Source organism: Neoarius graeffei, chromosome 5 (assembly GCF_027579695.1).
Source record: "Neoarius graeffei isolate fNeoGra1 chromosome 5, fNeoGra1.pri, whole genome shotgun sequence".
Classification (NCBI taxonomy): domain Eukaryota; kingdom Metazoa; phylum Chordata; class Actinopteri; order Siluriformes; family Ariidae; genus Neoarius; species Neoarius graeffei.
Window position 1 is genome coordinate 62,984,230 of NC_083573.1, and position 25,675 is coordinate 63,009,904.

At 40.9% G+C, this 25,675-nt stretch overlaps 2 protein-coding genes across 3 annotated transcripts in view; both read right to left on the reverse strand.

The window, feature by feature from the left end:
* Positions 1–1,374: 1,374 nt before the first annotated feature.
* On the reverse strand, positions 1,375–5,955 carry LOC132886960 (ras-related protein Rab-39B-like). Its single transcript, XM_060922213.1, has 2 exons — positions 5,467–5,955; positions 1,375–2,093 (listed from the first exon to the last, which is right to left on the reverse strand). The coding sequence occupies exons 1-2, from the start codon at positions 5,682–5,684 to the stop codon at positions 1,655–1,657; spliced, it is 657 nt and encodes a 218-aa protein (XP_060778196.1). The 5' UTR covers positions 5,685–5,955; the 3' UTR covers positions 1,375–1,654.
* A 5,666-nt stretch (positions 5,956–11,621) lies between these two features.
* The window catches only part of si:dkey-34d22.1 (discoidin, CUB and LCCL domain-containing protein 1), a 36,349-nt gene continuing 22,295 nt past the window's right edge, over positions 11,622–25,675 (reverse strand). For both annotated transcript variants that reach the window (XM_060922215.1, XM_060922214.1), the window contains 8 exons: positions 23,380–23,562; positions 23,028–23,140; positions 22,724–22,895; positions 22,371–22,460; positions 20,573–20,666; positions 20,423–20,463; positions 20,210–20,317; positions 11,622–13,559 (listed from right to left, as the gene is read on the reverse strand). In XM_060922215.1, the coding sequence (XP_060778198.1) occupies positions 13,168–13,559; positions 20,210–20,317; positions 20,423–20,463; positions 20,573–20,666; positions 22,371–22,460; positions 22,724–22,895; positions 23,028–23,140; positions 23,380–23,562 (1,193 nt within the window). In that variant the 3' untranslated portion in view covers positions 11,622–13,167. The remainder of the gene's footprint in view (positions 13,560–20,209; positions 20,318–20,422; positions 20,464–20,572; positions 20,667–22,370; positions 22,461–22,723; positions 22,896–23,027; positions 23,141–23,379; positions 23,563–25,675) is intronic.

Genomic DNA, 25,675 nt, shown 5'->3' on the forward strand with positions numbered 1-25,675 from the left:
CGCAGGCAAGCTGGAGCCTATCCCAGCTGACTACGGGCGAAAGGCGGGGTACACCCTGGACAAGTCGCCAGGTCATCACAGGGCTGACACATAGACACAGACAACCATTCACACTCACATTCACACCTACGGTCAATTTAGAGTCACCAGTTAACCTAACCTGCATGTCTTTGGACTGTGGGGGAAACCAGAGCACCCGGAGGAAACCCACGCGGACACGGGGAGAACATGCAAACTCCGCACAGAAAGGCCCTCGCCGGCCACGGGGCTCGAACCCAGACCTTCTTGCTGTGAGGCGACAGCGCTAACCACTACACCACCGTGCCGCCCCACAACCAGCTTATTGTACATTTTTAATTTTTTTAATGTTTTTCCTCCTAACAGATTTGTTTGTTTTTCAACTGAATCATACAGGTTATAGGTCACGATAAAGGTGGGAAAAGTTTTGAAATTATTTATCGTGGTCTCATTTTTTTTAGATCAGAAAACCTATCATTTTAACGGGGTGTGTATACTTTTTATATCCACTGTATATCTTTCCTTGATCAGAAACTCGATGGGAATGCACTGAGAAACTCTGAGCTGAGATTTGTCTTTTGGACTGTTTATTGTAAGACATACAGTATGTATCCCGAAGTGTCTTTCTCACCAAAAATGAAAATGACAATGTATATTCTGTATGACAATTATGTAATTATGTGGTTTTAAGATACCAAGCCATGTTTTGAGCTTCAATAAAGCTAAAGCAGATAAAACTTATATATAAAAATTTGCATATCTTGGTGTCAGGCATTTCAGTGGTACATTTATGACATTATTTCTGTTGTATAATTCCAAGGTCTCAGGTATGTTTTACTTAACAATTGTTCACTGATATTCACTGAGCCTGAGGTGGATAATTGTTTTAGTATAAACACACAAATGATTATTTAAAAAATGTTTTTCAAACTTCAAAAGCAGCATGCAAATGTAATGCACGCAGACTTGTGTCATTTATCTATGCCGACTCACATAAAATACCTTGTTTTGAAATCGATGAAATAAATCACAAGTCCACCTTACCTCTGAACAGTTTTAGACTAAACTTCGTAGCATCTTTAGTGCTTTTAGGAACAACATTTTCTTTCATAATTTTGTAATCCTTTTCACTTACGGTAACAAAGCGATTGGCTGCCATTTTGCCAAGTCACTCGAGGTGATTATCGAGAAATAGTACGAATTTCTCGACCAGTCAGTGCATGCGATTTCCTATAATCACCTGTGTATTTATACTAATATCTAATATCAGATAAGAACTGCATTCCAAAGCAGATGATTATGGTACATGTAATTGTAAACTTCCTCTATTCAACTTCAATAAAGAAAATGCACATCCAACTGTAAAAAAGTCATTTTTACTATTGTCATTTTAAGGACATATCTGTTCCTGATGATAGAAAAAAGTCAAAACAACGGATTTCATGGGTTCTGTAAGATCTTATTCCTTCAGAAAGGAAATCCAGCTGGTGAAATCAGGTGTTTAGGGAATAATGCTTGATGGTCTACTTATTAAATCTCAGTATCAGGTCACCATATTGATGTCTCACAGGAATCTTTGGACATTGGACATCAATGATTCAACGATCCATTTAATTAATGGAGAGTCGATGAACAGCTAACAGCAGCGTTTTTTCTCACTTGTTTGCTCACTTTCATGGAGACTCTCTAATTGTTGTGCTTGTAGAGCCGAACTCTTTATTCCATCCCAGCCCTCTCTGAGCCCCACCTCTCCGTTCTGCAGGCCCTGATAGATTTCCTGTGCCAGTATCTCAAAGCACATTTGGATATTCTGGCCCGTTTTGGCCGAGGCTTCCACATATGTTGTTCCGAGTTGAGCAGCCAGCTTCTTAGCCTCATCTTTGGAGACAGTGCGCTCTCCATCCGACTCACGGTCACTCTTATGACCCACCAGCACAAAGATCATGGTATGAGGCATGACGTGCTCACACACTTCTGCGTACCAGTCTCTCACATGCTCAAACGAGGCACGATTCCCCACATCGAACACCAAAAGGCCTCCAACTGAGTTCCGGTAGTAGGAGCGTGTCACTGACCTACAACAGGAATGTAACAGCAAATATTTAGTTACATTTTAAGTGTATGGTGACTTTAAAACCTCTTGGAATTTTTGCTTGTGTTCCTTCAGAAATACCACTGGTTTGTAACCTGTTTTGTTTTTCTTGACAGATGTTAATTACAGTTTGAACTGCACCCTTAAATAATTGCATGGTTGCAAGAATGCATTTGCTAATCTTTGGTAATTATCTGCATTTCTTCATAAATACACTATATGGCCAAAAGTATGTGGATACTTGACCAGTCACACCCATATGTGCTTGTTAAACAACTATGTGGTGGTGTAGTGGTTAGCACTGTCGCCTCACGGCAAGAAGGTTCAAGCCCAGTGACCAAAGGGGCCCTTTCTGTGCGGAGTTTGCATGTTCTCCCCATGTCTGTGTGGGTTTCCTCCGGGTGCTCTAGTTTCTCCCGCAGAATGTGGTTAGGTTAACATGGGGCAGCCTGAGGTTGGACTGAAGTGCCCTTGAGCGAGGCACCTACTGTAACTCACAACCGCTCCCCAGGTGCTGTAGCATAGCTGCCCACTGCTCTGGGTATGTGTGTGTGCTCATTGCTCACTTGTGTGTGCACACTGCTTCAGATGGGTTAAACGCAAAGGAAGAATTTCATTGTGTGCTTAAGCCTGTGCTTGAGTGTACGTGTGATAAATAAAGGCTTCTTGTTCTTGTAACCTCCACTTTCCTGGGGAATTGTGCTACAAGGGCATTCGTGAGGTCAGGCACTGATATCGAATGAGAAGACCTGGTGCTCAGTCAGTATTCCAGTTCATCCCAAAAGTGTACATCAGGGTTGAAGTCAGGGCTCTATGCAGGTCACTCGAGTTTTTCCACACCAACATTGGCAAACCAGGTCGACAGAGACCTCACACAGGAGCACTGTCATGCTGGAACATGTTTGGGCCCCTGAGTTTCAGTGAAGGGAAATCTTAATGCTACAGCATGCAAAGACATTCTAGACAACCGTGTGCTTCAAACTTTGTGGCAACAGTTTGGGGAACACCTACAAATGGGGGTCATGTGTCTACATACCGTTAGCCATATAGTGTATCTCCTAAAATGTGATCTCACTGATATTAAATAAAATGTTTATTTATTAAGAAATGTAAATCACGGGGCTTGACAAGCAACTATAGATTTTCAACAAGTCTTTGGGCGAACAGCTGATTTTCTCAGGAAGTATTGATTTTCGTATACTCAGAATTAACAGTGACTTTTTGTACACAATCTGCATGTAACAGATCTGTGCTTTGTATATACTGTACTTATTTATCTTTGGTGCTGAAATGATTGGGGAGTTTAGATCCAATATCCAATCTGTGGAACTTGCATGATATTCGTGTTGTATCATGACACAAATATGCATGTAGATCTGTATTTAGATGCTCTGAATGCACTTACACTCACTGGCCATATTAATAGGAACACCTGTACCCTTGCTCATTCATACAGTTATCCAAATAGTCAATCATGTGGCAGCAGCACAATGCCTAAAACAGTGCAGATACAATTCAGTAATTCCAGTTAAATTTCACATCAAACATCAGAATGTGGACTTTGACCATGGCATGGTTGTTTGTTGCCACTGTTCTGTGTAAAATCTCATGAGCAAGTTCTACCAACCAACCAGGGACACAAGGTTGTGACAAGAGAATCCAACCAACCACATATTTCTAACTGCTGCATCATGGAGCCTGAGGGAAACGGTATTTCAATGCACTTGGTCTCGACCAACCCAGGCTGTGTACTGTCTAGCCTAGGGTTAGCCATTGGAGTTTTATTTTTCTCCATTTAGTTGTACTTTGTCAGCTCATTTGTGTGGTTGAATTGTTTTCTTTGGTTGTTTGCTGAGTATTGGTACTTCAACAGAATATTAACAGAATATTGCACTAATATTCTAGTGTAATAATAAAATCAACAGAATATTACACTAAGTGTTATTCTGTCACTTGTTCAGTTGGTACAGAACTTTCTTGTCGAGAAGTTCAGCACTTCTTATACCTGACTTTTACATTTGTTTTACGTCGCTCAGGATAAGAGTGTCTGCTAAATGCCATGTAATGTAACTGTATACTTGTATATTGATGTATTGACAATAAAGCTGTCTTGAATCTTGAATGTTTATGCTGCATCACAGGGCAATGTAACACACTCCGAGGAAAGCGTTATCTGCCCTTCCACACACATGAGCTTGCAGATGCCCACAATAGCTCGTGTCCCTGTGATTGACAGGGGAGAGAGAACATGGCCAATTTTGTTCCTTTGGCCCCTGGTCACTGATGGCTATGACATCTCATCTCATCTCATTATCTCTAGCCGCTTTATCCTTCTACAGGGTCGCAGGCAAGCTGGAGCCTATCCCAGCTGACTACGGGCGAAAGGCGGGGTACACCCTGGACAAGTCGCCAGGTCATCACAGGGCTGACACATAGACACAGACAACCATTCACACTCACATTCACACCTACGCTCAATTTAGAGTCACCAGTTAACCTAACCTGCATGTCTTTGGACTGTGGGGGAAACCGGAGCACCCGGAGGAAACCCACGCGGACACCATGCAAACTCCGCACAGAAAGGCCCTTGCCGGCCCCGGGGCTCGAACCCGGACCTTCTTGCTGTGAGGCGACAGCGCTAACCACTACACCACCGTGCCGCCCGGGCTATGACATATTAACTAAAAACACTTTACCTGTATCTGCATCTTTTGTATATTGCACTGCTGCCACATCACTGGCTGACTGGATAATTGCATGAATGGTAGATGTATTTTGCACGTTATGTTTTTCAATACAGCTCTTTGTCAGGAAATTCACTTGCTGTGTGATTTTAAACTTTGACACCAAATTAAATCAATAGCTTCAGTGTAAAAATGAATTGTAACAAAAAAAAAGCACAGTAGGTAGATTAGAAAGGCTAAATAAATGTGCTTCCTAGAAAAAAAAAAGAAACAAACAACACAAAATATTTTACATGTTTCCAAATGTTTGTAACAGGAATCGGAGTATTGTGTGAACTGGAAGAAAAACTTCTGCATCATTTGCATTTCTGCTCTCTCATTAACATGGGGTTATGCAAATCTGGTCATTTATGATCAGTTACTGGACTGTTCGTGTATAATAAACATTTTTTTTTACCTCAACTAATCTCAGAAAGAGCTTTGCTAACTCTCTTAAAACCTTACAACAAAAAGATTAACATTCCAACCAGGTCTGGATCCAGACTGCATAAATATAGCCTTAAGAAAAGGAAATAATGATGATAATAATTCACACAGAGCGATCAGCATAGCAAGAATTTCCAAAGTATCTAGAACCTATTAACTAATACATTAATAGTCAGTGTGTTGTACCTGAACCTCTCTTGTCCAGCTGTGTCCCAGAATTGGAGTTTGATCATCATACCAGGTTCCACCTCCAGGAAATGCACATAAAAGTCCACTCCAACGGTTTCATTAATACACTCAAGGAACTGGTTCTCTGTGTAGCGCTTCAGCATGGATGACTTGCCCACCGTAGAGTCTCCCAGCATGATGATACGGAACTGATACTGCCACAGTGTCAGGTCCATGATGTCTGTAGGTTGAAGATGACCTTATCACAGCAGAGCTTCACAGCCAAGACTCACAAAGTCACCGATCTCAGTAGTACGTTGTGGGATAGTCTTTCTATTCGAGGTCCAGTGTAAGTTTTCAATTTACACATCCTCAGTGAGAAGACTAAAGTCCATGGCTGTCATGTATAACGTCCCTGAGAGTCAGGTTTGAGTAATAGTCTTGTGCAGAGCAGCTGAGCTGGTGAAGGGGAGGAACCTCCCTGTTCTGATGTGCTTTATCATTGCTGCTTGCTCATACTTGTTCGAGGGAGTGGTTTGAGAGAGAAGCAGAATTTCTCTGGAGTACCCGAGGGAAGGACCAAGCAATTTCATATCAGGACAAGCCCAGTATTTCCTGTTGAGTCCAGCCCATTACATTACTCATACCATGTAGGCATGGAGAGAAATGATCTTGATTTAGAGAAGTATATAGCAGTAATAAAATATAGACTCCCACTTCCACTCAGTTGATGTTCTTGTGCTGTCCAATACATTTTGAGGTTGTACAACAACATAACTCCTCCCTTTAATTTGTGCTCAAATGAGGCATTCCAAACAGGAGTTGGACTTCAAGTGCACTCCCTCCCTCGGGACGCAGACAGGAGGGACTGGTGGCAAAAGTATTTGTGTTGCTCTTACTTCATTGTTATTCTCATATTCTTCTGTAGTGCATATGGAGTCAGAAAAGGACATGTGCTGAGTTTTGCCAGTGTAAATAATTTACATTGGCTCAAAAGCACCAGTGAAGCAAAACATTAACCGTGAACTGAATAGGGAAGTCAGGATTTCAGTAAACTCACAGCACTGACAGTTTTATGGAAGAAAACTCGGACAGGTTTACAACTATTCATACCATTCATTTGTTACTTCCTATCCTGCAAAACCTTTCCCAGTTCTTAACACCCCAACCCAAAATCTTAGAGTAGATCTGCCTTATATCGAATATGATTTTAGTATTCGTATTAATATCTCAAATTACTTTTAATACTTCGCTTCTTAAATATGACATGGAATTGAGAGCTTGGTTTTGGTCAGTTGCCAAAATAAGCTATGATCCATAAACCTGCCACAGCTCTAACATTAAACAGTATAAACATTAAAGAGAGGTACAAATAAGGGTGGATCAACAAACATAGAGAACAGTAAGTGCTTGTAAGAGATTAAAAGTGACTATACAGAAGCAGAGCTTTGAAAGTAAAAACTGGACCTCATTTCCTGTACACTTAGAAAATAAAGATTAAATCGAAAACCCTAAATTATTTTTGAGTGAAACAGTTTTCCTTCCAAAGAGGTTTTCTTTATGAAGCTAAAATGTATATCTATTAGAAAACCCCTGTAGAACCTTCATTTCTAAGAGTGTAATACAAAGCTGGGTGGGCACTGAAAAAATGGTGTAGTGGTTAGCACTGTCACCTCACAGCAAGAAGGTTCTAAGTTCAAGCCCAGCGGCCGACAAGGGCCTTTCTGTGTGGAGTTTGCATGTTCTCCCCGTGTCTGTGTGGGTTTCCTCCACAGTCCAAAGACATGCAGTTAGATTAACATGGGGCAGCCCTGGCCTGAGGTTGGCCTGAAGTACCCTTGAACAATTGCTCCCCGGGCACTGTAGCATAGCTGCCTACTGCTCTGGGCATGTGTGTGTGTGTGTGTTCACTGCTTCAGATGGGTTAAATGCAGAGGTTAAATTTCACTGTGTGCATAAGTCTGTGCTTGAGTGTACGTGTGACAAATAAAGGCTTCTTGGCTTCTTTTCCTTTGCAGTTGAAATGTATCGACTTATGGCGTTATGAGCAAGCTACTTATGCAGCTTTAAGTCCAGGAAACTTGTTAAAGCCAACTAAAGATGGAGGCATGCCAAAGAGATAATATTATAGTCATCTTTTGGGGAGGTCAGAGGTGAATAAATTGTTGCAGTCAACTAACTTACTTACTCAAATTCTCTATATTAGTCTACTATTCTAGTTTGGTGGCATAGTGGTGTAGAGGGTAGCGTAGCTTTCGAGTCTCCAGAGTGAATTCTCCCATGTTGTGGCCAGTGTTCATGAGGAGGCTCCAGATCCATCCTGACCAGGATTCAGCATGCTTATTAAAGATGAATGAATGAATGTTAGTCTAGATATTAGTCTGAATTTTTTTACTTAAATATATTTATTTAAATATTTCTGAATAATTTTTATTTTAGTGTACTTGATATCTTGATGTTCTGAAATCTCAAATTAATCTAAAATGGCAAATTAAGACAGCGTGCATATATATTACACACACACACACACACGGGAAAGTCAAAAAGTTCTAAGACAAATGAAAAAAATCTTTATGAAAATAAAGCTATTTCTCTACATATCCTCCATCTAAGTCTAAACACTTCTGCAAGCGATGTTTCCATCAGAGAATTCCTTTTGAAATTATAACATCATAGAACTTTTTGACTTACCCTTGTGTATACACACACACACACACACACACATATTATACATATATATATATAGTGACATAAATGTCATTTTGGATATGCAGGTTAGGCTAATTGGTGGCTCTAAATTGACTGTAGGTGTGAATGTGAGTGTGAATGGTTGTCTGTGTCTCTATGTGTCAGCCCTGCGATGACCTGACAACTTGTCCAGGGTGTACCCCACCCTGGGATAGGCTCCACCTTGCCTGTGACCCTGCACAGGATAAAGTGGCTACAGATAATGGATGGATGGATAATGGATGACAGGTAAAGTAAATTACATTGATTATGTTGGTACAATGGTACCTGTCAAGAGGTGGGATATATTAGGCAGCAAGAGAACAATCAGTTCTCAAAATAGGAAAAATGAACAAGCGTAAGGATCTATGCAACTTTGACAAGGGCCAAATTGTGATGACTAGATGACTGGGTCTGTGCATCTCCAAAATGGCACGTCTTGTGGGGTGTTCCCGGTATACAGTGGTTAGTACCTACCAAAAGTGGTCCAAAGAAAGACAACCGGTGAACTGGCAACAGGGTCATAGGTGTTGAAGGCATGAAGTTTAGCCGGGCAGCACGGTGGTGTAGTGGTTAGCGCTGTTGCCTCACAGCACTAAGGTCCGGGTTCGAGCCCCGTGGCCGGCGAGGGTCTTTCTGTGTGGAGTTCGCATGTTCTCCCCGTGTCCGCGTGGGTTTCCTCCTGGTGCTCCGGTTTCCCCCACAGTCCAAAGACATGCAGTGACATGCAGTTTAACTGGTGACTCTAAATTGAGCGTAGGTGTGAATGTGAGTGTGAATGGTTGTCTGTGTCTATGTGTCAGCCCTGTGATGACCTGGCGACTTGCCCAGGGTGTACCCTGCCTTTCGCCCGTAGTCAGCTGGGATAGGCTCCAGCTTGCCTGCGACCCTGTAGAACAGGATAAACGGCTACAGATAATGAGATGAGATGAAGTTTAGCCCATATGGTCCAATCCCACAGAAGAGCTACTGCAGCACAAACTGCTGAAAAAGTTAATGCTAGCTAAAACAGAAAGGTATCAGTATATTAAACTTTTTTCATGATATTCTAATTTTCTAGGCACTACTAGTGCATCTCAAAAATGAGAATATTGTGAAAGTCTTTTTTTGTAATTTAATTCAAAAGGTAAACTTTCATATATTCTATATTCATTACATGTATCGTGAAATATTTCAAGCCTTTTTTAATTTTGATGATTATAGTTTATTGCTCATGAAAATCAGAAATTCAGTATCTTAAATTATTAGAATATTTCAATTTGAGTTTGGGTAAAACAGTATAAATACCTTGTATCTCTCAATCTAGTTAAGTCCATACAATCACAATCATGGGGAAGACTGCTGACTTGACAGTCATCCAGATGATCATCAACACCCTCCACAAGGAGGGTAAGACACAAGAAGTCATTGCTGAAAAGGCTGGCTGGAAAAGGTGCACAAGCAACAGGAATGACTGCAACCTTCAGAGGACTGTCAAGAAAAGTTGATTCAAGAACATGGGAGAGCTTCACATGGAGTGGACTGAGGCTGCAATGCACAGATGTCTTCAGGAAAGGGGCTACAACGGTTGCATTCCTAATATCAAGCCACTCCTGAACCAGAGACAACATCAGAAGCGTCTTACCTGGGCTAAGGAGAGAAAGAACTGGACTGTTGCTCAGTAGTCCAAAGTCCTCTCTTCAGATGAAAGTAAATTTTGCATTTCATTTGGAAATCAAGGTCCTAGAATCTGGAGGAAGAATCTGGAGGAAGAGTGGAGAGGCCCAGAATCCAAGGTGTTTGAAATCCAGTGTGAAGTTTCCGCAGTCTGTGATGATTTGGGGTGCCGTGCCATCTGCTGGTGTTGGTCCACTGTGTTTTAGCAAATCCAAAGTCAACACAGCTGTCTACCAGGAGATTTTAGAGCACTTCATGCTTCCATCTACTGACAAGCTTTATGGAGACGCTGCTTTCCTTTTCCAGCAGGACTTAGCACCTGCTCACAGTGCCAAAACTGCTACCAAATAGTTTGCTGACCATGATATTATTGTGCCTGACTGGTCAGCCAACTCGCCTGAACCTGAACCCCAGAGAGAACCTATGGGCTATTGTCAAGAGGAAGATGAGAAACGCCCGACCCAAAAATACAGATGAGCTGAAGGCCGCCATCAAAGCAAGCTGGGCTTCAATAACACCTCAGCAGTGCCACAGGCTGATCACCTCCATGGTATGCTGCACTGATACAGTAATTCATGTTAAAGGAGCCCCAACCAAGTACTGAGAGTATAAATTAACATACTTTTCAGAAGTTGGACATTTCTGGATTGTAAATCCTTTTTTTGATTGATGTTAGGAAATATCCCAATACGTAATTTGAGATACTGGATTTCTGATTTTCGTGAGCTACAAGCCATAATCATCAAAATTAAAACAAACAAAAGTTTGAAATATTTTTCACTTTACGTGTAATGAATATAGAATATATGAAAATTTCCCTTTTTGAATTAAATTATGGGGCGGCACAGTGGTGTAGTGGTTAGCACTGTCGCCTCACAGCAAGAAGGTTCTGGGTTCGAGCCCTGTGGCCGGCGAGGGCCTTTCTGTGTGGAGTTTGCATGTTCTCCCCGTATCCGCGTGGGTTTCCTCCGGGTGCTCCGGTTTCCCCCACAGTCCAAAGACATGCAGGTTAGGTTAACTGGTGATTCTAAATTGACCGTAGGTGTGAATGTGAGTGTGAATGGTTGTCTGTGTCTATGTGTCAGCCCTGTGATGACCTGGCGACTTGTCCAGGGTGTACCCCGCCTTTCGCCCGTAGTCAGCTGGGATAGGCTCCAGCTTGCCTGCGACCCTGTACAGGATAAGCGGCTACAGTTAATGGATGGATGTAATTAAATTATGAAAAAAGTTAACTTTTTCATGATATTCTAATTGAGATGCACTTGTGTATACGGACTACATTTAGGTGACAATTTCTGTAACAGCCACAAGGTGGAGGCGCATCTCTATTCCTCACTAGCTCCATCCATTATGTGTATGATTTTAAAATCTATAATTCTTAGTACATCAGAGATAGCACCTTTTACATACAAATACTACTAATAACCTCTCAATTTTGGGTGAAGCTGCAATCCGTTTATCAGAAGTAGGTTTTGGTTTCCTTGTATTTGTGATCTATATTTTGTGATTTCAAGTTTTATAGATGAGCAGCTGTTTCTTTTATATAAGACAATTCCAAGCACAATGTACTGTAAATACAATCAATCAGTCTTGTTGGTAAAACCATTAAGCACAGATCTAATGATATCGCTGATAACCTGTGGTGGATAATGTTCTTCAAAATTATTATACTTAAACGAAAGCATAGACAATTTGTCAAAATTGTAATTAAAAAGTATCCATCCAAAAAAAAAGTACTCAAGTGAAAAAAAGTTGCTAATTTTAAATGAAATATGAAGTTAATGTCATGCTTTCATGTGGAAAGTAATTTTTATTACTTGACTAAAACTGTTAGTGGAAACATCATTCACATCTCTAAGTTCATCATGCAATCTCTGCAATATTTACCATTAGCTAGAATTTGACTTGTTTCCTGCCTTAGAGCCTGAAATCAATCATTGCTAGTCTAACCTGGCATTAGCAAAGAAAACAGGCCGATGAAGTTCTAGTTCATGTTACCAAATTAGCAAAACTTCCCTAAGCACTTTTTCAAATTAGATGGAGTTCCTGCTTTCTGTAGGGAGCCACCTTATTTTATGTGAGTCTTTGCTTACTACAGCATATTAAAAAAACTTTACTGAGATAGGGCCAAGGTGCTCATCCTCAACTTTCACACTGAAGTCTGGTGGATTATCCATCTTCAAACCCACACGAATAGTGTTAACTACGTCGTGTAGCATGAGAAGGTCACCACAGATGATAAATTGGAACAGGGTTGTTTTTTTTTGGTCCATTTAGGAACCTGTCTGGATGCTAAATGTCATTTCATTCAACTACTGCATAGCATACAATCATTAGTAGGATGAGAAAATAAGAGACCTTTGAGATTTGTAACAAGTAATGTTAAGGTCTATATGTAAGGAGTGTTTAAAAAAAAAAAAACCAGATGTAATTAAGTAAGAGTGCAAGTATTCGATTCATCCTTAAGTAAATATAAATATGGCCAAATATTTCTTGGGTATAGTCACACTGAAGTACAATTCAATCCTTTAAATATATGCGCTAGATAAGGCTGTTATTGTTTTCTATAAAAGTACTAACTATTTTTTTGCAATAAAACTGCTTTGTACCTCAGCATACTTGTGCACCATAATCACGTACAGTATGTACTTTCTGTATATTAGTTTCTATAAAAAAAATACTTATATAAATAAACAAAACAAACAAAAGTCAGTGGTCCATCATAGAATCCAAATCCTTAACTTCATATAAAGCAGTAATTAGTCAATAACAAATAGTGGTACTGCATCCATAATACATAAATCTAGTTCACCATTATAACTGATCATTTGTCATTTTAAAAGGTGCTTTGGGTATACAATGCTGCTTAATTCAGGCTGAAATAATCAAGGATATACATACATTATAGGTGTAAAGCTGACCCAAAAACATCCATAACAGGAAAAAAAAAACAAAAAAAAAAACAGTGGTTACAGTGCATGGCACCGACTGTACTCCTCTGCAGCTGTGTCTCTTACACCCTCCTCATCATTAATAAACTATAAGGGATTATAGAGGTGCACTTGCGGTAGGAATGAAGTCAAAGTGAATCCACAGTCTGGCTCACTGTGGACCTCCATCTAACAAAGTCATGAAAATGGAGATTTATTTTGTCCATTTCAAAATAAATAATAACAGTATATACTTGTGCATGGTCCAACTGGCTCCATCTGCTTCTCACAGGAGCCAACAATGGATTCTTTATGTCTCACAGTAGCCTGGAAACTTTTACTATTTACAGTTGAAAACTGCAAACATGACCTTTGCTGATAAGATTTAAAGCCAAGTGTTCAGTGCTCACAGGGGCTCGTGATATGTATGCTGCACTACCGAATCTACAGGCTGGGGTTGTGTGTAGTTTGTGATGCCGCTGATAAAAGGAGTGCAGTATCCATTAGAAAGACGTCGGTGAGCAGGGCAGTCATATTGTAAGGCACTGGGAGCTGTATGAAGGTGAGAGAAGTTCTGCAGAGTCTTTAGCTGTGTGGTGATGGAGGGATCAAGGACAGGCTCGTTGAATGGTGTGGCGTATTCTGGCTCGAGCCGCAGGGGCTCAGCGTATTGAGGAAGCTGATTTGGTGTGTCATAATGGTTAATGGAAAAGGGAACAGTGTAGCCCTCATCCAGAGGTGGCCGGAAGGTGACACCCACTTTCGGGCCACTTGCAAGAACATCAGGCTCAGCATACTCTGGTGGGGGAAAAACAAACAAAAAAAACCCAGAATGTATTTAACAAAGATATGTCGTCATCATATAGAGAAATGTGCACTTCTTACATTACTGGGGTTCAAGACCATGAACACCATCTGAATAAATGTTATTAAAATTATTAGACTTAATAAACTAATATAAAAAATATATAATTTATATTCCAATAGAATCAATCAATGTATATGTATGCAAAAGTGAACAAATAATTATTTGGGTCTAGGCCTGTCATGATAAATTTTGTTGGACGATATATTGTCTCAGAAATTATTGCGATAAACGATATTATTGTTGACGTCTTTTCAAGACAATTTATGCCACTAGTAAAATAATAATGATCATGCAAATACACCCTTTCAAAGAACAGTAAACTTTAATTAAGTCAACTTATTCAATTCAACAGTGGAACGTAAAATAAAGTATAAATAAATAACCTAAAGAAATAAAACAAATCAAACAAAACTACTCACAAGAAAAACAATAAATAAAATACAATCTATGGCTCCTGAAAATTGCACTTAAGTAAATATTAACTTGGTACAGGGTAATAAAAAGACATTCTTTTCTTCACAGGCAACATTCTGCCAATCCAGTTTCTCAAAGATTAGTACCCAGATAAACAAACAAAGTGCAAAGTAACAACGTATTGCCAGCTGCCATTTGGATAAAAGTAACAATTAGAACGAGATAACATGTAGGCAAGGGCGTAGGTTTGGTATTAACATTGGTGGGGACATAAACCCAACGCCAACCCACAGTGGTGCCAACTTCAGGTCAACATTAGAGGGACACAATATTTTGCTCTGTTGTGTTCCACCAAAAGAGATTCATCATCTCTCCAAAGTCCAGACTTTTAAAATTTGAAGTTCAGAACTGTAGTAATTCATGAATAATAATCTCTCATCTCATCTCATCTCCTCTAGCTGCTTTATCCTGTTCTACAGGGTCGCAGGCAAGCTGGAGCCTATCCCAGCTGACTACGGGCGAAAGGCGGGGTACACCCTGGACAAGTCGCCAGGTCATCACAGGGCTGACACATAGACACAGACAACCATTCACACTCACATTCACACCTACGGTCAATTTAGAGCCACCAGTTAACCTAACCTGCATGTCTTTGGACTGTGGGGGAAACCGGAGCACCCGGAGGAAACCCACGCGGACACGGGGAGAACATGCAAACTCCGCACAGAAAGGCCCTCGCCAGCCACAGGGCCCGAACCTGGACCTTCTTGCTGTGAGGCGACAGCGCTAACCACTACACCACCGTGCCGCCTGCAATTCATTTGATTAATTGCAAATCTTGCACGTGATGATTGACTCATTCTACCAATTTGCGAATGTGTTTCACAAGTGAATAACGCATTGACTGTCGGGAGGGTGCATGTTCCTTTCCCTCATAAATGGAAGTAAAACACATCCAGAGCCTTAAACACTGCGTTCCATTAGTCTGGTAGGGGGAGTCGGCTCTCTTCTGTGTGATCTTTAACTAGTTTTAGAATGCTAGTTTAAGCTGATGTGTGATTGATCTAATGGTAAAACAGGACGAGGGCTCTGGAAATTTGACACGTTGAAAGGTGACAATTTTACTTGGCAACAGAACGTATCTGAATTCTGATTGGTTGTTGTTATATTATTGCGCTTTTGTTGTCTTCTTGAGCCCAGAGCGGAAGGAGGGAGGGACAGGGTTCAACAGAGAAAAGTTTTTAGCCTACCGCTTTCAAATGAACCCCCTTGAAAACCAATCAGTTCAGCGTATTATGTACTCGCTATGTGACATTTTCAAAAGAGAGGCGGGAGTAACCAAAAATTTCTGATCAAGAAGGCAGAGGTTGTTATGCTTATTACATGAAAATGTTTGATTTGATTAAAAGGTGTCTGGGCTATGAACAATGTCCACATCACCAATGGGTTATTGTGTACATGTGTCATGTTACATGAACTTGGTCAGGGCTCTGCAGGTTTTAACTGAAGCACTTCAAATTAAAGGGTTAGAGGGCTGCTCGAGTTTGCATGCACTTCACAAGCAAGACTAGGTGCAATATTAGCCAACATTATTAAAATCATATGAAATTGTGCTAATGTCTTTGTGACCATAAAAGGTTATAGGCAAGGGTCGAAAGTGAAACGTAGAATATCAACTTTATTGTCTAGAAGAACGACCCAAAAAGTGAATTCAATCTTCCTGGGGTCTAATTTGCACCTTAAAATTGAATAAAACAGCTAAAATATACTGTTTTGCCCAATTTCCGAAGGTTTGTTTACATCTCACTTCTGCGCACTTTCACTGCCAGGGGGCCGTCATCGTGACGTCATTCAAGCCAAACAGACCGGGAGCAGTTCTGTGTTTACTTGCGAACCGAGCACACGTGTGCAGACTTTGTGTAAAATGTCTGAAAGCGATGACGATTTTGAAGCAGGAACTCTCCAAATTAAATATCGAGAGGTGAAACCATGTATGTATGAACGAACCTATGGCCGTTGCGAAGCCATCGGTGAATGTGGCTCACTGGTCTGACCGTGCGGCCTCGGAATCGGACAGCGACTCGGCCGACTCTGATCGCGGTGACCCCGGACCTCAACAAGACTCGCGCTCAAATTATTTATCCTGGTAGTTATGATAAATTCCTACTTTCGTCGTAATACTAATAAGAGCCTTTTTGAAGAATAATTAAACCGCCCTCCCTAGCGGATATAGGGAACGATTACCAGACAGTGCGCCGGTAGGCCACATTAGCCTGCCATCCGCGGCATTATACTATTTATAGCTGACTCTGAGCGAGGAAATATCCCTTTGTCTCATTTCCACAATGATTGTACAGGATCCCTCAGGATTCTTGACTTGTCACTTGCAAGCAAAGGTAAAGAATGTTTACCTCCAATCTTCTCCTTTTTGCTTGAGCGTCGCTGGTCCATATCTTCTTTGACTGCTTGATTTTGTTTCACGCGCACAATCCACTCACTCCACCTTGTCTCCTCTTTCAGAAAAACCCAACCCTCTGGCTTCACGTGCACAATTCACTCTCTCCGCCTCGTCTCCTCTTCTGGAAAAAGCCAACCCTCTGGCTCCGCCTCTTCTTTTTCAGAAAAAGCCAACCCACTCGCTCCACCTCTTCTCCTCTTCCAGAAAAAGCCAATCCACTCTCTTTGCCTCTTCTCCTCTCTCAGAAAAAGGTAAAAACTGCTTCCTGAACCGGTCCCGTTGTTACAGTTCACTGCACAACAATAAGGCATGTTTTTTCTTTGGAAATTCCTGAATGCACATCTGCACTGAAGCCGAACCGCAATGCAAGTAAACAGAAGTGGACTCAACTCAAGCGGTTTGTTTGTCTTGAATGACATCACGCGCTTAGTGGTCATGAAAATCGCCGAACAGAAATTCACCGCGATCCACACTAACTTATTTTAATTATTACTTATTAACAATACTTCTTGGGACCAGAAGAAAATTACAGAGGCTTTTTTAACATATAAAAGTTTAAAATGTGCATAAATTGCCTATGATCTTTAACGAACACCAGTTGTTGTCGGTATCAAGTCGGATTGTTATTTACGTGCCACAAAAACTTAGAAAACAGTCATATTCTTATGTTGTCGTTTTTACACACTGAATACGAGCCGTTGTTAACTGATTCATTTTATGAGGTAATCGAATGTTACATTCTTCAAGGACAGTTTGCTAGCTTGCTAGCTAGCAGCCGGTCACTGCACTGCAACCGCACTTGCTAATTGACACGGTAGCCTAACTTGCTTGCTGTTTTCGCGACCACACCCCCAGAGCGAATATTCATGAGCTAATTTTGTGTGGTTTCGCCAGTGGAAACCTACAGGAGCCATTTGTGTATCGCACACAGAGCACAATTTTTTTTTCTTCAAATCAGAAATATTGGTAGGGACATGCCCATACCGTCCATACCCAATTCTATGCCTATGGTCTGTACAACGGAGCAACGTGTTGTTGTCTTTTCCTCATTCAGTGGATACCCTGGCTGGATAACTGTTGCATGCTGGGAGGCCCTGCTTCTGACAGAGAGCACGTTTTATTCAGTCAATGGGTCAAGCTAATACTCTGGCAACTTCCCCATGTAGATGTGTAAATGCCAAAATCATGGTAAAAAAATTTAATGAGTTCATTTTCATTTACCGTACGATAAGTCGGTATATCGAATATCACGACAGGCCTATTTGGGTCTAGTATAAATAAACAAAAAAATAAAAACCCATCATAAACTCTAGGGATTTGTTATAATCTGGAAGCAGTTTCATCAGTCACAGGAAAGGCTTTATTCACTTGAACTTTATTGACAGATGAGTGACTTAGTGCTACTCAAAGTCCTTCCCACACCATTCATGGCACGTTTGGCGGCGCCAATCTCCGTTTCGAAGCCCTCAGCCTCTCGCCTATATTACATAGCTAGAGTTACAGTGGGGGGCTAGTCCTCTGGTAACCGCAAGAGTTTGACTCCCCACTTGCAACTGTATTGCAGCATGCCTTGCCAGATGACAGTAGGCACCATTTTTATGATGGTCTTTGGTATGACCAAACCGCGAGTAGAACTCGCGATCTCCCGAGCGAGAGGCGGACATGCTAACCACTAGGCCACTCACCTTAGTACTACCAGACATTTCAAATCACCTGGATGAATGTTAATGCTCATAGATATGCCCTGTGTTTATTACTTACACATACACTACCAGTCAGAGGTTTGGACAGAGCAGATTATCTACAATATACTGTATATTCTCCAAAGGCACATTGCGGAAAAAGGATGATAATCTAAATAATCCACCTTGTTTGCATGCAGTATATGCTTCCATTTCCTGAGTGAATTGATAGGGTATTTTTACATGTGCATTCTCAATCGCTGCTAAGGATGTGTTACGTACAGTATGTTAGGCTGTGACATGTTACATTTAACAGTTATTCCACAAAATCGAGTCGTACATGAGCTGACAGCTGATGAAGCACGTATTGCCGAGTTGGCTATAAGCCATGTACGACAAGATTGAGTAGAAATAACTGATTATATCCACATTCTCTGGATTTAGAGAAATGGAACATTTTTATTTTTTTGCAAATTCAATAAATAAAAACTTTATACAAAACGTCCGACAAAATAATTTCCGCTTAGAATGTACACAAACTGGCAAAATGACAGTAGCAATTTGTGAAAAATGCTATAACAATAATTCTCGAAAAAAAATGTTCTTATGAGCAAATACTTTTATTCCATATTTTGTTGCTTTTTTGTATTTTTTTGTTTTGTTTTCGAGCAGAGATTTTATTTCGTCCTTGGCTGGTTCAGCAACACGCTCCGCCATTTTGTTTTTCTCTACTCATGGTATATGAGCTGATAGCCTAGTAGTAGAGTAGCCAAATCAGAGCACACGATTGCTCATATCCAGTGAATGTGGACAGAATAAATGTCATTAGTTTCTCAATTACTGCTGATGACATATAACATGTTAGATTGAAAAATATTAGCCAGAAAGGAGATAATATCTTGAGGGAGTTCAATCCTGGACACGATTGTCACTGCTAGGCTGCATAAATCTACAGTCTGGGCTAGAAAGAAATCAGCCCCAGCCTTCATACTGTTCTATGTATTTTCAGAATGATCACTGGTTGTGCTGTTGCATGTACTTCCACAAAAATCCAAAATAATTCACCTCAACACGCTTGCTAACAAAAAATAATCTGATGTGGAGGCTAAAACTGTATTATACGGGTGTCTTTTTATATTTGATAGCTGGTAGGCTTTAATTCTCCTCGCCCTTTATATCAGCCACCCCTGTCCCTATGCGTGTCTTACTGTCTATTATTCACTACACTGGAGGAATCCCAATTGAGCGAATCCGCTTTAATTAGGATAACTATAAAGGGAATCTGGTTGTCTTGACCCTCTGTCCTACTTGTGACTGAAGGCCTCACTGTAGAGGTTGTTAGCCTGAGGGAGTAGGGGGTGGTGGACATGAGTGCTGCTCTAGCATAAGTGCCCCTTATTTAGGCACCAATTACAGAGACCCTTTCACAGAGGCTCAGCTGACCAAAGAAAGACACATTTATGCTGCTACTGAGCGACTGAAAGGGGGAGAGAGAGAGAGAGAGAGAGAGTCAAAGAAAAGGCCTGAGTGCATGCTTCTCTTTGGCTGTTTAGCTGAACCATAGAGCAGGCAGGAGGGGAACAGAAGGGTCAGGGTCACTCTCGAACCTGCTGCAGCCACCCTGCAGCCATCTCCTTCATCATACTGAATGATTCCAATCTGTGTCCTGTGGAAGAACTTTGGTGCCCTACAGCTTCAGCTCAACAAACACTGTCAAGCTTTTTATTGACTTGTGTTATCTCTGTATGAATTACTGCATTAATACTTAAGTGGCTCTCTTCTCTGGAGTACAGAAAGCAATAAATCACATCAACTGACTTTCATTGCAAATCAAATGTCATTATTATTGCTTTTTTTTTTTTTTAAGTTTTGCCTCAGATAAGTGTTATTGTGCTAACAAGTTAAATCCTTAGCAAATGTGTTTTTGTCGTATGTCTGTTTAAGATCAGTCTGTGACCATTCAGAGAAGCTTCTCATTTGAAGCAAAACAGTCTTAAGCCAATTTGAAAACACAAGTGCAGCTCACCATTGAGAGGAGGGTTAGGCAGGCTGTCATGGATGCTCCTCGCCAGAGGGTAGGACACAAGCTCTGATTCTGTATATGGCAGTTTTTTCCCATGGACACCTTGACAGTCTGACAAGGACAAGAGACAAAAGCACTTAACTAGAAAGTACAGGCACAAGAAAGCAAGCCTGGCACCTCAAGCATAAAATATCAAACATCGTATCCAGGGCCCACCTGTGTCGAGGCAACACTTATTCATGTTCACACCCTTTTTCCTGAAACAAGTTTTAATAGAAAAGCAGGTGTTAAGTAACTGAAAAGTAACTGTTACAAATGACAGTTCTGCACTTCCTAGATTGTGAGAGAAATAGGTTTTGAACATACCTTCTCCTCCACAACAGTCCTGCCAACAGACACCACACACACAGAGCCACACACAGAACCACACCGATCACCAATATCACTGGATGGTTGGAATCTATAAGGAAATTGATTAAAAGGCTTATTTGTGACCATCTCATAATCATCATCATCTTCTCCCTGGTCCAGCACTGTTGCCAGGTCGGGGTCCATGTGGACCCTATTGATCCATGTCATGAACTGGAGCATAGTTTTACGCCAGATACCCTTCCTGCCACAACCCTCCCATTTCTGGGCTTATAAACAACCATTTGCACACACATTCACACCTATGGACAATTTAGAGCCACCAATTAACCTGACCTGCATGTCTTTGGACTGTGAAGGAAACCAGAGCACCCAGAGGAAACCCACACAAACACTGGGAGAACATGCAAACTCTACACAGAATGGCCCCCATCGACCACTGGGCTCGAACCCAGAACCTTCTTGCTACGAGGCAACGGTGCTAACAAAAGGCTTATTTGTGACTGTTTTCATCTTTACAGATCTTCATTATAACGTCTCATCTCATCTCATTATCTCTAGCCGCTTTATCCTGTTCTACAGGGTGGCAGGCAAGCTGGAGCCTATCCCAGCTGACTACGGGCTAAAGGCGGGGTACACCCTGGACAAGTTGCCAGGTCATCACAGGGCTGACACAGACAACCATTCACACCTACGGTCAATTTAGAGTCACCAGTTAACCTAACCTGCATGTCTTTGGACTGTGGGAGAAACCGGAGCACCCGGAGGAAACCCACGCGGACACGGGGAGAACATGCAAACTCCACACAGAAAGGCCCTCGCCGGCCACGGGGCTCGAATCCGGACCTTCTTGCTGTGAGGCGACAGCGCTAACCACTACACCACCGTGCTGCCCTTATATTAATCATCTAACCACAAAATTAACAAGCATCTCTGCTTATGGATTCTGTCACAAGGGTTAGATACATGAAGGAAACATTAAATGTTGGTCAAAATAGGTGTAACATGAGTGATCTGGATGCAGTGACCATGAATGATCATTTATATCAGCTGTTCAACAAAACTTAATCTTCATAAAGTCCTCATTCAGAACTCCATACATTTTAAATTCCACTGAAATACAAAATTATGCCTTTTGGGTGATCAGCAATTTAAAAGAAACATGTTGCTATTTGATAAGTATAACCCACTGTTCCATTGATTTGCTCACCTTTCAAAATGTTGTGCAATCCTAGGGCAGCATTTTCTCTGGGCCATTAAACTCCACAGAGGTATTATTGCATCTGGGGTCAAAAATTGGAACTGCAACAGGTGCTAAAAAAGCCACATTGAGGCAGGAATCATGCTGCCGGAGTGGCAGCTCCTGTCATGGGCGAGATGGGCAGTAGCCCAGAGCGGGGGCACCCACAAGAAAATCTACTGACATAAATGTGCCCTTCTATTGCTCCTCTGCACATCAGTGATGTATCTCAGGTATTTGCCTTTGTCAGAATGGATGCCCTGTCCTGCCTTCCCCATTGTCAGGTGGATTTATTTTGTGTCCAGTGTGACAATTGCTTTATATTCCCCTGGCACTGACAGTATGTGCACAATTCCATTCTTCATTCTTGTAGCTACATACTTTTCCTATTATCTTCACTGTCGTTACTCAATAACACATAAATGGGAATTTAAGGAATTAAGATTGCACGTACTTGCTAATTGCCTTTTATGAATGTTACTGAAGTTTAAATACACTGTATTTAAATGTAGTAGAAATTATAGAATCAGTCAGTTAGTTAGTGTTTAAACTTACTTTGGCTTGAGCTTATGACCACAGGACTCTCCGTGGAGAACTCATTTGGCAGCACGGTTTCTGTGGGAACCGTCTTCTCCACGCTGGATCCTGAGGAGAGGACAGACTGAACTAATAAGTATGGCATTCAGGAAACTAAGCAGACTCAGTGGAATGCTGTACGCCATGTAATTATCAGCTCTGACAGCAATCTGTTCCGAAATTCCTCTGCCTTATTACCTTTGTGCTGTATCTAGAATTTTGTTTCCCTTGGAATTCATACAGAAGAAACTCAGGCAAGTACTTTATCTACAGCCTCATAAAGAAAGAAACAGAGTAAAAGGTAGGTGCAAGAAAAAGAGATGGAACCTCACCACCAGGGCGGGATCGGGGAATCAACCCAGGCAATGGACAGCCAAGCACTTGCACCTGTACAGAGACTCTTCTGTGCCAGCGCTGGGGCCAGATCTGGAGGTAACGGGCTGTTATTGGGGGAAACAGGCTGTTGAGAGCCATTGTGTGGCCATCAGAGTAGGCTTCAAACACCTGCACACAGAAGAAAAAAGTAGAAATTTGATCCACTTTGATTAAAATAAAATAAATAAATAAAACATACATCTGGTATAGTGTATTATTTCAAGGTACAGGATGTAAATTTGGTACTGTATATGGGGATACCTTTTTCTCTTTGCTGGTTGCATCCTTGTAATTTTTCCAGGTTTTGTGGTCTTTGCGAAACTTGATTATGTAAGTCTCAATGAAAGAGTTTGACAGTCCCTCTGTTATTATTCCTTAAAAAAAAAATTTAATAAAATAAATAAATAAATAAATTATATACCATGAACCCAGTGCCCAAACAAACAGGTATTACTGGTTCATCTTAACATTCTGCAGTTCAGCCAATTGCATGTCCACAAATCAAAGAGAGAACTATTGACAAAAGAGACAACTCAGTGACGTTTACTCAAAGGCACTCATTTAAAGACGCAGATACAACATATTCGAGAATACATTCTTCTGGCCTCCTGACCTGTGATGTTGCTCTGATTAAAGAGCTCCAGCTCCAGCCATGGTTGCTGATCCTCACTGCTGGCGTGCCACTTTACAAACTGGCCTCTTGAGTTCCCATTTTCTGGAATCCAGTTCAGTCTGTCCACATCCTCCGACATGGAGGATGCATTGAAGGTCATAACCGCTAACAGACTGTCACATGCTGTTACATGGAACATGGGAGCAAAATTAACTTGGCAAACAAGCGAGTCAGTCACTTCTCTCATCATGAATCACCATGTTTATGCACTGGAAATGTGTAATTGTCTCACAGGTAATGATGATACACGCTATGCACGTGCCAAGCAGTAGTTGTAACTACATATTAGTTTCTCTCTCCCATATACATATACACAGTGCCTTGCAAAAGTATTCATCCCCCTTGGTGTTTGTCCTGTTTTGTTGCATTACGAGCTGGAATTAAAATGGATTTGGGGGGGGGGTTAGCACCATTTGATTTACACAACATGCCTACCACTTTAAAGGTGCACAATTTTTTTTTAAATTGTAACACAAACCTGGAGTGTGCATAAGTATTCACCCCTTTTTGTATGAAACCCCTAAATAAGAGCTGGTCCAACCAATTCACTTCATAAGTCACATAATTAGTTGATTAAGATCCACCTGTGTGCAATCAAAGTGTCACATGATCTGTCACATGATGTCTGTATAAAATCAACCAGTTCTGGAAGGACCCTGACTCTGCAACACTACTCAGCAATCAACATGAAAACCAAGGAGCGTCCAAACAGGTCAGAGACAAAGTTGTGGAGAAGTATAGATCAGGGTTGGGTTATAAAAATATCCCAAACTTTGAATATCCCAGGGAGCACCATTAAATCCATTATAGCAAAATGGAAAGAATATGGCACCACTACAAACCTGACAAGAGCAGGCCGCCAACCAAAACTCAGAGACCTGACAAGGAGGGCATTAATCAGAGACGCAACAAAGATACCAATGATAATGCTGAGGGACCTGCAAAGATCCACAGCAGAGATGGGAGTATCTGTCCTTAGGACCACTTTAAGCTGTACACTCCACAGAGCTGGGCTTTATGGAAGAGTGGACAGAAAATAAGTAATTGCTTTTAAAAAAAATAATAATTATATAATATGAGTTACATGGAACACATGGAAGAAGATTCTCTGGTCAACTGAGACTAAAATTGAACTTTTTGGCCATCACGGAAAATGCCATGTGTGGAGCAAACCCATCACCCTCAGAACACCATCCCTACAGTGAAGCATGGTGGTGGCAGCATCATGTTGTGGGGATATTTTTCATCTGCAGGGACAGGAATGCTGGTCAAGATGAAGGAAAGATGGATGGCACTAAATACAGGGGAATTCTGGAGGAAAACCTGCGTGTATGTATATATATTTTTTTATATATTACACTTATGCACACTCCAGATTTGTTTTTTCATCTTATTGTGTCACAATAAAAGTAAATAAATAAAACAAAAAAAAAAATTTGTGCACCTTTTAAAGTGGTAGACATGTGTAAATCAAATGGTGCTAACCCCCAAAAAATCCATTTTAATTCCAGATTGTAATGCAACAAAACAGGACAAACACCAACAGGGATGAATACTTTTGCAAGGCACTATATATGAGAGAGAAACTAATATGTAGTTACAACCACCGCTTGTTTTATATTATATATATAAAAAATAAAAAAAAGTTATTCCACAAAATTGAATAAAAAATGAGCTGATAGCTGACGAGGAGCAGAGCGCTGAGGTGGCTATAAGCCATGCACAATGAGTGAGTGGAATAATTGTTTTATTCTACCCACATTCACTGGATTTTGAGAAAACAGAGCATTTTTATTTTTTGCAAATTCAATAAATAAAAACTTTATACAGAACTTCTGACAAAATCATTTCCGCTTAGAATGTCAACAAACCGGTGAAAGGAAAGTAGCAATTTGGGAAAAATGCTATAATAATAATAATAATAATACAACCCCGATTCCAAAAAAGTTGGGACAAAGTACAAATTGTAAATAAAAACGGAATGCAATAATTTACAAATCTCAAAAACTGATATTGTATTCACAATAGAACATAGACAACATATCAAATGTCGAAAGTGAGACATTTTGAAATTTCATGCCAAATATTGGCTCATTTGAAATTTCATGACAGCAACACATCTCAAAAAAGTTGGGACAGGGGCAATAAGAGGCTGGAAAAGTTAAAGGTACAAAAAAGGAACAGCTGGAGGACCAAATTGCAACTCATTAGGTCAATTAGCAATAGGTCATTAACA